The 12,640-nt window shown below is 44.8% G+C and overlaps 1 protein-coding gene across 1 annotated transcript; it reads left to right on the top strand.

Annotated features, from left to right (window-relative positions):
• Window positions 1-8,669: 8,669 nt before the first annotated feature.
• Window positions 8,670-11,695, top strand: LOC124656962. Its single transcript, XM_047195607.1, has 4 exons — window positions 8,670-9,729; window positions 11,207-11,264; window positions 11,360-11,376; window positions 11,461-11,695. Exons 1-4 carry the CDS (start codon window positions 8,670-8,672, stop codon window positions 11,604-11,606), a joined length of 1,281 nt encoding a protein of 426 aa, XP_047051563.1. The 3' UTR covers window positions 11,607-11,695.
• The last annotated feature ends 945 nt before the right edge of the window (window positions 11,696-12,640 follow it).

Raw genomic sequence — 12,640 nt, 5'->3', positions numbered from 1 at the left:
TTGTGTAGGGCTACAAGAGCTCCCTCAAACCGGAGTAAACAAGCTCCACAACATTCGGAGTTCATATTTGAGTAACCTCTAGAGTGCATAATAGACCGTTGCAATTTAGACCGAGTACTAACATAGCATACACACTGTCAACAATAGCTATGAAAGGGGGAATAGATCGCATCAATACTATCATAGTAATAGTTAACTTCATAATCTACAAGACATTACAATCATAACCTACGCCAAGTACTACATGATGCACACACTGTCAACATTACATCATGGAGGAGGAATAGACTACTTTAATAACATAACTAGAGTAGCACATAGATTAATAGTGATACAAAGGTCATGATCACATAAAGATCACATGGGAGAGAGAGATGAACCACATAGCTACGGTAGAGCCCTCAGCCTCGGGGGAGAACTACTCCCTCCTCATCATAGGAGACAGCAGCGGCGATGAAGATGGCGGTGGTGTCGATGGAGATGCCTTCCAGGGGCAATTCCCCGTCCCGGCGGCGTGCCGGAACGGAGACTTCGTCCCCCGAATCTTGGCTTCGCGATGGCGGCGGCTCTGGAACTTTTCTCGTATCGTGGCTTATTCTTTTAGGGTTTTCGCGACGGAGGCTTTATATAGGCGGAAGGTCAGCCTCGGGGGAGTCCTGGTGGAGCCACACCATAGGGGGGCGCCCCCCCTTGGCCGCGCCGCCTTGTGGGGTGGGGCCCCCTGGCTCCCCTCTGGCCCCTCTTCGGTGCTCTAGAAGCTTCCGGGAAAAATAAGATACTGGGCGTTGATATCGTCCAATTCCGATAATATTTCCTTTGTAGGATTTCTGAAACCAAAAACAGCAGAAAACAGGAACTGGCACTTCGGCATCTTGTTAATAGGTTAGTTCCGGAAAATGCATATAAATGATGTAAAGTATGAATAAAACATGTAGGTATTGTCATAAAACTAGCATGGAACATAAAAAATTATAGATACGTTGGAGACGTATCAAGCATCCCCAAGCTTAGTTCCTACTCGCCCTCGAGTAGGTAAACGATAACAAGAATAATTTTGATCCGTAAATTGAGTTGTTAATGAACCCGTTCTTAAGTGACATGCTACCAACATGATCTTGATCAATACTATTGTAAAGTATATGAGATGAATGAAGTGATTCAAAGCAATGGTAAAGACAATGACTAAACAACTGAATCATATAGCAAAGACTTATCATGAATAGTACTTTCAAGACAAGCATCAATAAGACTTGCATAGGAGTTAACTCATAAAGCAATAAATTCTTAGTAGAAAGTTTTGAAGCAACACAAAGGAAGATATAAGTTTCAGCAGTTGCTTTCAACTTCAACATGTTTATCTCATGGATAATTGTCTACACAAAGTAATATAATAAGTGCAATAGGTAAACATGTAAGAATCAATGCACACAGTTGACACAAGTGTTTGCTTCTAAGATAGAAAGAAGTAGGTAAACTGACTCAACAATAAAGTTAAAGATAGGCCCTTCACAGAGGGAAGCATGGATTACTATTTTTGTGCTAGAGCTTTTCATTTTGAAAATATAGAAACAATTTTGTCAACGGTAGTAATAAAGCATATGTGTTATGTATAAGATATCCTATAAGTTGCAAGCCTCATGCATAGATTACCAATAGTGCTCGCACCTTGTCCTAATTAGCTTGGATTTACATGGATTATCATTGCATAACATATGTTTCAACCAAGTGTCACAAAGGGGTACCTCTATGCCGCCTGTACAAAGGTCTAAGGAGAAAGTTCGCATTGGATTTCTCGCTTTTGATTATTCTCAACTTAGACATCCATAACGGGACAACATAGACAACATGTAATGGACTCCTCTTTAATGCATAAGCATTCAACAACAGATAATATTCTCATAAGAGACTGAGGATTGATGTCCAAACTGAAACTTCCACCATGATTCATGGCTTTTGTTAGCGGCCCAATGTTCTTCTCTAACAATATGCATACTCAAACCATTTGATCATGATAAATAACCCTTTCTTCAGACAAGACGAACATGCATAACAACTCACATGATATTCAACAAAGGTGTAATAGTTGGTGGCGTCCCCAGAAACATGGTTATCGCTCAACAAGCAACTTATAAGAAATAAGATACATAAATACATATTCAATACCACAATAGTTTTTAATCTATTTTTCCCATGAGCTATATATTGCAAAGACAAAGAATGGAATTTTAAAGGTAGCACTCAAGCAATTTACTTTGGAATGGCAGAAAAATACCATGTAGTAGGTAGGTATGGTGGACACAAATGGCATAGTTTTTGGCTCAAGGATTTTGGATGCACGAGAAGTAATCCCTCTCAATACAAGGCTTAGGCTAGCAAGGTTGTTTGAAGCAAACGCAGTATGAACCGATGACAAAAAAACTTACATAAGAACATATTGCAAGCATTATAAGACTCTACACTGTCTTCCTTGTTGTTCAAACACTTCACCAGAAAATATCTAGACTTTAGAGAGACCAATCATGCAAACCAAATTTTAACAAGCTCTATGGTAGTTCTTCATTAATAGGTACAAAGTACATGATGCAAGAGCTTAAACATGATCTATATGAGCACAACAATTGCCAAGTATCAAATTATTCAAGACAATATACCAATTACCACATGAAGCATTTTCTGTTTCCAACCATATAACAATGACGAAGCAGTTTCAACCTTCGCCATGAACATTAAAAGTAAAGCTAAGAACACCAGTGTTCATATGAAACAGCGGAGCGTGTCTCTCTCCCACACAAGCATGAATTTATTCAGAGAATGAAAATAACAAAACGAAAATAAAAGCACACGGACGCTCCAAGTAAAGTACATAAGATGTGACGGAATAAAAATATAGTTTCACTAGAGGTGACTCGATAAGTTGTTGATGAAGAAGGGGATGCCTTGGGCATCCCCAAGCTTGGATGCTTGAGTCTTCTTGAAATATGCAGGGATGAACCACGGGGCATCCCCAAGCTTAGACTTTTCACTCTTCTTGATCATATTGTATCATCCTCCTCTCTTGACCCTTGAAAACTTCCTCCACACCAAACTCAAAACAAACTCATTAGAGGGTTAGTGCATAATCAAAAATTCACATATTCAGAGGTGACATAATCATTCTTAACACTTCTGGACATTGCACAAAGCTACTGAAAGTTAATAGAACAAAGAAATCCATCCAACATAGCAAAACAGGCAATGCGAAATAAAAGGCAGAATCTGTCAAAATAGAACAGTCCGTAAAGACGAATTTTTCAGGGGCACTTAACTTGCTCAGATGAAAAGCTCAAATTGAATGAAAGTTGCGTACATATCAGAGGATCACGCACGTAAATTGGCAGATTTTTCTGAGTTACCTACAGACGGGGCTGCTCAATTTCGTGACAGTAAGAAATCTGTTTCACGCGATAGAATCCAAATCTAGTATCAACCCTACTATCAAAGACTTTACTTGGCACAATAATGCAATAAAATAAAGATAAGGAGAGGTTGCTACAGTAGTAACAACTTCCAAGACACAACAAAACAGTAGCAAAATAAAGACATGGGTTATCTCCCAAGAAGTGCTTTCTTTATAGCCGTTAAGATGGGCTCAGCACTTTTAATGATGCTCACATAAGGATGAGAGTTGAAGCAAAGAGAGCATCAAAAAGCAAGTATGAAACAAATTTAAGCCTAACCCACTTCCTATGAAAAGGAATGTTGTAAATAAACAAGTCATGTAAACATAATGCAATAAGCATAGGAAGGCAACACAAGCGCAACTTCAAGATTTTCAACATAAAGAGGGGAAACTTAATATTATTAAGATGCATATAACCATGTTTCCCTCTCTCATAATAACTTTCAGTAGCATCATGAACAAACTCAACAATATAACTATCACATAAAGCATTCTTATTCACATGCATAAAAGTATCATTACTCTCCACATAAGCATAATCAATTTTATTAGTAATAGTGGGAGTAAAACTATCACAACCATCATTGTAATTATCATAAATTGCAGGCATGGTATAATCATAATAAACTTTATCCTCCATAGTAGGTGGCACCAAAATACCACTATCATTATAATCATCATAAATGGGAGGCAAAGTATCATCAAAGAAAATTTTCTCCTCCATGCTTGGGGGACTAAAACTATCACAACCAGCTTCCCCAAGCTTAAATTCTTCCATAGCATTAGCAATAATAGTGTTCAAAGAGTTCATGCTAATAACATTGCTACAACTATTTTGTAAACAAAGTTCCATGGGTTTTTTAATTTTCTCTTCAAACACCTCATGTCCTAACTCAAGATAAATACTATAAAGATCTCTAATATTTTTGTTGTTTTCCATTAAGCCTAACTAGTGAAATAAAAACAAGAAACAAAAAGATGCAATTGCAGGATCTAAAGGAAATAGCTTCGAGCACTCACACACCGGCAACAGTGCTAGGAAATAGCTTAGTAGTCGGAGGATGTGAATACCTTTTACCTTACCTCCCCGGCAACAGCGCCAGAAAATAGCTTGATGTCTACACACGCTTCTATTCCTGTAGACAGTGTTGGGCCTCCAAGAGCAGAGGTTTGTAGAACAGCAGCAAGTTTCCCTTAAGTGAATCACCCAAGGTTTATCGAACTCAGGGAGGTAGAGGTCAAAGATATCCCTCTCAAGCAACCCTGCAATTAAGATACAATAAGTCTCTTGTGTCCCCAACACACCTAATACACTTGTCGGATGTATAGGTGCACTAGTTCGGCGAAGAGATAGTGAAATACAAGTGATATGGATGAATATGAGTGGTAATAACAATCTAAATAAAATATGGCAGCAAGTAAACATGCAGTAGAACAGTAAATAAACGGAGATTCGATATTTGGAAACAAGGCCTAGGGATCCTACTTTCACAAGTGGACACTCTCAACAATGATCACATAATAAAACTACTCTACACTCTCTTGTTCGATAACAAACACCATTCATTGCGTAGGGCTACAAGAGCTCCCTCAAGCCGGAGTAAACAAGCTCCACAACATTCAGAGTTCATATTTGAGTAACCTCTAGAGTGCATAATAGACCGTTGCAATTTAGACCGAGTATTAACATAGCATACACACTGTCAACAATAGCTATGAAAGGGGGAATAGATCGCATCAATACTATCATAGTAATAGTTAACTTCATAATCTACAAGAGATTACAATCATAACCTACGCCAAGTACTATATGATGCACACACTCGTCAACATTACATCATGGAGGAGGAATAGACTACTTTAATAACATCACTAGAGTAGCACATAGATTAATAGTGATACAAAGCTCATGATCACATAAAGATCACATGGGAGAGAGAGATGAACCACATAGCTACGGTAGAGCCCTCAGCCTCGGGGGAGAACTACTCCCTCCTCATCATAGGAGACAACAGTGGCGATGAAGATGGCGGTGGTGTCGATGGAGATGCCTTCCGGGGGCAATTCCCCGTCCCGGCGGCGTGCCGGAACAGAGACTTCGTCCCCGAATCTTGGCTTCGCGATGGCGGTGGCTCTGGAACTTTTCTCGTATCGTGGATTATTCTTTTAGGGTTTTCGCGACGGAGGCTTTATATAGGCGGAAGGGCAGCCTCGGGGGAGTCCTGGTGGAGCCACACCATAGGGGGCGCGCCCCCCTTGGCCGCGCCGCCTTGTGGGGTGGGGCCCCCTGGCTCCCCTCTGGCCCCTCTTCGGTGCTCTAGAAGCTTCCGGGAAAAATAAGATACTGGGCGTTGATTTCGTCCAATTCCGAGAATATTTCCTTTGTAGGATTTCTGAAACCAAAAATAGCAGAAAACAGGAACTAGCACTTCGGCATCTTGTTAATAGGTTAGTTCGGAAAAATGCATATAAATGATGTAAAATATGAATAAAACATGTAGGTATTGTCATAAAACTAGCATGGAACATAAGAAATTATAGATACGTTGGAGACGTATCACTCAACCACATAGCGCTCATCACTCATCCCGTGGTCATAGAATTGCTCCATGACATACAGCTCAGTGCCAGCATTTGAGGTACCAAAGTTGGCCTCAAGTGCATCCCACATTTCCTTGGCATTGTCAAATGACCCATAAGCATCAACAATATTATCCCCAAGAACACTGATCAGAGCAAGCTTAAAGAGGGTATTCATTTTGTCATAACTTGCCTCCTGTTGAGGGTCGAGATCACTCGCAGGTTGCCAAGAGTGGTGTCATAGCAGCTCATGGTTCGAAACCAGAGAACTTCTCTCACACACCATCTCTTATAGTTGGCACCCTCAAACACATGTGGCTTCATAGACGCAGCAAAGCCGCTTGGGGTAAATTGCATGTAGTAAGGTTTTTGGAATGTTGGAAATATAAGAAATTTACGATGAAATTTAATCCACGAAAATAGTAGATAAAACATGACTATTATAGCATGGATCAAAATAGTTATATGACCTTTTAGGCAATAGGAAAATATCATACTTAGTAGTGAATTTGAGGACAACATATCTACTCCAAATGCTAGAACAAGGAACTGAACCATGATCTGAAATATGAACCTAAACATAGGAGATATGAGTACATACTGGACATAAGCAGAAGCAGCAGCAGCGTGACCATTGTTGGCGATGTCCCCATGTCGTCGAAGAGGTCGTCGATGTTCGGGAAGAAGTCGTCGTTGGGGAAGGCGTCGTCGGCGTCCGTGATGAGGCCAATAGTCGCGTGAAAGCGCTCCCCAAAACCTTATCGCTCTTCTCCTGTGCAGGACTCGAAGCAGCGCGGTTCCGGAGGCCTACTGTCCCGACCGGCGGTGCACGCCGCAGGCCGGGATGGGAAAGACTTGAGCGGTGGCGCAAAGCTATGGAACCAGGAGGTAGGCGCATAGGCAGTGGTGGTTGTATCTGTGTCACTCTGAAGAGGAGCAACCTCTCTTTTATAGGCACAGAGGGAGGAGTCGAACATGCCACGCGAGGAGACGAAACAAAGGGTAAGGGAGGTGAATCGAACATGCAGTAGCCGAAGCTGAATAACCTTCGTATTCAAAACCCACTGAGAAAAACGTTTTAGACTCTTGCGTATGTTCATATACACGTTCATGTGTGGCAAAAAGAAAGAGAGAGAGGCTCTCGGCTCGAGGCATTGCCGCAAACCGCGGTGCGATGTGTTGTGATGAGGCGAGCGAGCAGCGGCGACATCATCGGAGGAGCACGCATGTGGTCAGCTCCTATTTTCTCCTATTATTTCTCTTTACAAGTGGTGTGAAGAGCTCCCCTTATAAGCTGCTCCAACTCTCCTTCAACTAGAAATGTGGGATTAAACTTTTGTCCCACCCCTTGCCATGCATGAATGTATCAAGTGGGCCTCTAGAATTTATTAGAAATTTCTATAATATTAAATGGACTGGTCCAAAATGGACCAAAATTTCAACATTGTCAAGGTTACACCGGGCACTCTCTCGCTGTCAGAGTTCCACCTTTATAGACCCATTGACCCCCTCCCCTATCTTTCACTTATGTTCGCTTTACCCACCCGATACGCGCACAATCCTTGAAGTAGTCAATCAACTCGGCAAGAGTACCAACACTAGTATGCCAGGGCAAAGTAACTGGAAAACCTTGCAAGCGTCGTTGGGTAGCCGAGAGTACGAATCATCATTGTCGAGGATGTAGAGGCCGGGACAAATATTACGAGGATAATCATCCTCACGACAACCATGAGAAAAGATCCAAAATAGATCTCGCGGCGCAGGATCCGAAGACCCAAACCTAGAAAACTGAAATTTCCAACACCACCATTGACGTCAACAAAAAGATCTTGTTATCGAACGAATAGCTAAAGATCACTTATTTAGACGAGTCATCTCTATTAAGGCGGGTGCCAAAAAAATGACTACCAAATCCCTCGAAAATACGATTTCTATTAAAAACTCCACATATAGATTTGGTTCCCACTCCTCCATATACCGGCGAGGCTGGCCGGAGGAGGTGGAACCGATCTATTGAGGCAACGCAGTTTACTAGGCGGCGGCGATTCTATTAATACTGTTTTGTTACTCTCTTCTTCCCAAATTAGGATGCCTAGAGTTTTCAGTCAAAGTCAATCTTTTAAAAGGTTGAGAAACTATATACAAAAAAATATCATAATCTAAAATTTTAAATGCATAAATATGAAAATATATTTCACGATGTTTCTAAAAATATTAATTTAGAATTGTAAGTGGTAACACCTTTTTCTACATAGTTGGTCAAACTTTGATAAGTTTGACTTTATCAAATATCTAAATATTATAGGCATCCTATTTTGAGATAGAGGGAGTATTTTGCGTCTTGGATAGAAAAACAGAGAGTATTATTTATATATACTCCCTCTGTATATAATAGATGTAAATAGCGTCTAAATACGTTCATTCAGATTCATACAAATCGTCTATTTACAGACAGAGTTAGTATATAATTCATCTGTTCCAGTTTAATAGACCTAGATTTGGTTTGTACCTAATTAAATATGAGTCAATTAATTTAGAAGAAAATCAGGAATCCAACTGCCTCGTCCCTTCTTCTCCTGGATCCCCGCAGGCGGCCGCTTCCCATCGCCCAAGCGCTAACCCTAATCGATCGAATTCCTCCGGTCCAGCAATGGCGCTGTCGTTGTCGCCGCCGCCGCAGGACCGGTGGTCGATCCTTGCCCGAATCCCTAAGGTTGTGAAGGACAAGGAGGCGAAGCGCACCTTCCCACCTGGCGCCGACGTCTCCGTCGCCTGCGACGAGCCCCCGCTCGCCTCACTCCTCACCGTGCCGCTCCGCATCTCGCCCCCGCCCTGCCTTTCCAGCTACCCCTACGTCGCTGCCGCCGACTCCTCCGGCCTGCTCCTCCTCTGCGCCACGGAGCCTCATGCCGAGGTCACCTACCACCTCTGCCACGCGCGCACCGGCGAGGCCACCCGCCTCAGCGAGCGCCCCGTGGGCTTCTACGGCGCTAGCGCCAGCGTCGGCCTCATGGTGAAGGGCGGCAGCTGCGTTGTCGCCGAGCTCCAGCCCGCCACCGACGGCACCGGCCGGGCCGCGCTCCTCTGCTACACGGTGGGGCAGTACAAGTGGGTCGTGACGGAGCTCGACTGCTCGCCCCCGCTGCACCAGGATTGGTCTGAAGAGGCCGTCGTCTCCTACGGCGGGATGCTCTGGTGGGTGGATCTCTCGTACGGCCGCCTCCTCGCCTGCGACCCCTTCACCGACAAGCCGGAGCTGCTACACGTCCCGCTTCCACCAGTCCTCGACCAGCTGCCCGTAGAACCGTATACGCTCAACTGGGGCGCTCACCACTGCGTGATGGTGAGCGGTGGAAAGCTCAGGTACGTGCAGATCCACGGCAGTCCGGACGCGCCATTGGTGAGCACGTGGGCGCTCACCGAGGCTAGGAAATGGAATCCCGAGCGCAATGTACCCTTGCATGACATCTGGGTGGAGGAGAGCTACCTTGACACCATGCTGCCATGGAGCATCCCTGCACTTGCGCTCCTCCACCCTGCAGACCCCGACAAGCTCTACTTCTTCCTTGGATCCTGCATCTTTGCCGTGGACCTGCGGCGGAGGAAGGTTGTGGAATTCAGTGAATTTGCTATGCCTGACCCAGCAAACCCGTACGTCGTACGATCTTCCCACCTAGTCCAGGCATGGCAATATGATCCTTCAAGCAGCCGTAAGCATCTTTATCTTGATCACTGCTCTTTCTTATCTTATTGCTTATTTAATTACTTTGCTTTGAATTCTAAGGCCACCTTGGTACCTCAGTTTGCATCATGCACGCTCACAATGTTAAGAAAAGAATGAGAAATAATTTGAAGATACACTGCTTGAACAAGTCAATTCCTGAATATTACTATGAACATAGTTGCTATTGCACAATGCCACTGTTGGGGAAATCGTTAACTGGTAACTTATCGGTCAGCTGGCGAGTTGGGGATTAATGGACTAATCGGCCAGTTAATCGGCCGATTAATCAGTTTATCGGCTACTCGGTGGCCCTCCGAGTAGGGATTAATTGGCCAGTTAACTGGTTAATCGGCCGTTTCTGCTAATATATATGTCCTGCCTGGTATTGTTAACCTGGTGGTTAGATTAATGAGGTCAGCTCTACCTTCATGAGGTCTTGTGGCCTTGTTACCAAACAGCCAAGGTTCAAAAATATGGTAAGCTCTACGCAAGCCGTGATGCACAGCTTAGCTTAACTACATCTTAAGCGCGCCTAGCTATTGTAAAGTCTATCATGAATACCTTTATTGTACGGAGGAAGGTAATTCTGGGCATATATAAGCCTAAAATAGTTGGTATCATGAATACCTTTATGCCTCTGATTTGCTCCCTCTCCAAGCCCTTTCTCCAATGAAAGAACTACATGCACATAGCAATAACTTATCTTTCTTATCTATCTTCTAACATTCCAAGCCGGTCTCTCCACCAGTATTTCCAAACAAATCACAAACAATTGATAACAAACAAGCAATATTATGTATCAAGCTAATCTAAGACCAGCATTGGTAAAACACATTTAAGACTGAAACCGAGTCCCTGAATCTGACTGCCCCCCGATGTTTCCTGATAATTTTAGTTGAAGTGCGCACATTTCTAGTCTCCTGATATAAACTAGTAAGTGTGATATCTGTATATCATGGCCACAAGAATATTGGAACATTGTATGATGCACCCCATTATCGCACATTTTCCTGTGTTTTCTGTTTTGTATTGCTGTAGTTAGTATAGCGTTAGTCCTTTATTAACATCTCTTTTGTGGCAGCTGGAATTATGTAGATTCACAACAGTCCTCCTACTTATTATTATTTTATATATTTTTGGAATTGTTTGGCTGACAATTATAAGTTAAATGATATGGGGAAGTTGGACTGTGAAACCGACCTGACTTTACAGTCTTTGTATTTGATTTGTATCACCTTTTGGCAGTATTGGAAGCATCTGTGTTTCATCTTTGTGTTTCATCTTTCACAGTGGTGCATATTTTGCATAAAGACCACTTTCTCGCATGGGGGATTGTTTATCTTTTTGGTTATAGTGTTTATCTCGTAGAACATTGTTTGACAGAAGCATACCTTTGTCGCAAGCATGTATAAATTTAATGGCCTCGGCATGCATTCAACCATTGTAATTTCTCTTCTTTGAAGGGTCTAACACTGTCCTGACATCCTTGAGGCAGGAGAAGGAGATTGCTGCTCGGAGCAGGTGATGCTACGTCACCCTAATATTCTTATATATGCATAACCTTCACTTCGTTTTTTTGGAAGGCCTAACACAGTTTCATTCTTTTGATTTAGCAGGGCTGGGCGTAAAATTGGTACATACCATTATGATCCATGCTGCAACTATATTTACCTGTTTTCTCCTTAGTTCAGAGCTTATTTTCTCTAGTTTATTTCAGGTAATTCATTGAAGAGGTATAGGGATAATTTTATCATGCGGCAACAGAACGAGATAAAGATAGTCAACCCACTCTACAAGGAAGCCATGGATCTTGCCAGGAAAAAAGAGAGAAGAGTAGGCCGTAGACGCAGGCAAGCTCCATGATGGCCCACATGGTGCATCTCATACTGTCTTCTCTAATAAAAAAAACACAATTTCTAATTCCTGGCTGACCACGATCTGAATTCCAGCAAGCTCACATGGTGAAACTCTTCCCCTCAGCCCCCGCGTCGCTCCTCCTGGAGCGGCTCGGGCGGAGCCCCAGATCAGCACCACCGACCCGCCCCCTCCCCCTGGGTCCTCCCCCGCCGCCGCTGGTGGATGCCGACGGGCAAAGCCCGTGCGGTGGCCGGTGGCGGCGGGTCTTCTCCCCGTGACGCCGGCCGAGCCCAAGCGGGCGTTCGTCGGTGCGGGTGATGCTGGTCGCGCCCAAACGGGCGTCGGTGCGGGGGAGGCCGACCGCGGCCAAGCGGCCGTTGGTGCGGCGAGGCCGGCCGCGCTCACGCGGGCGTCGTAGCGGTTGGGCGCCGGGGCGGCGGCCCCGGGCTGCGGTGGCTGTGGTCGGCGATGTGAGCCTGCTGCTCGGCGCGGACGGCGTCGGCGCGGGTGTGAGCTGCCTCGCCCAAGCGGGCGTCGGCGAGGATTTGGGGCGGGACGCGGCGGTCCAGGCGGGGCGTTGGAGGTCGGCAGGTGCGGCGATCTGTCGTGCTGCTCTGCGCCTGGCCGTGCGGGCCCGATTGGGCCGGATCTGGGCAGCCCGGGCCGCGGCCTTTCCGTGGTGGCGCGATGCACTGCTCCGGCTGCTTCCAGTCACGGTGGGGCGGCGTTGTTTCCTTGCTGGCTAGGGCGGAGGGCGGGCTCCTTTTCGAGCAGATGGCCAAACGGTCCTTGCTCCAGATCTGGGGCCCTGGCGGCGGAGGCAGTTGCAGGCTGCCTGGTTGACGGCTGGAAGTAGGTGCGGTGCACACATGCTCTTGGTTGCCAGCGGAGGTGCTGGCTATGAAGGCGTCTTTTGATGGTGCTCCGGCGAGGTATGTGGAACGGTCGGGTGTGACTGAGGTGTGCCAGGAACTCAGGTTCCGGTGAGGTGCGCAATTCTCCGGATGAAAATCTTGCTCGACTTCCGTCGGTGCTGGTGA

Source organism: Lolium rigidum, chromosome 5 (assembly GCF_022539505.1).
Source record: "Lolium rigidum isolate FL_2022 chromosome 5, APGP_CSIRO_Lrig_0.1, whole genome shotgun sequence".
In the NCBI taxonomy this organism is placed as follows: domain Eukaryota; kingdom Viridiplantae; phylum Streptophyta; class Magnoliopsida; order Poales; family Poaceae; genus Lolium; species Lolium rigidum.
The sequence above is the reverse complement of the archived record's forward strand: the minus strand, read 5'-3'. Positions and strand labels throughout refer to the sequence as shown.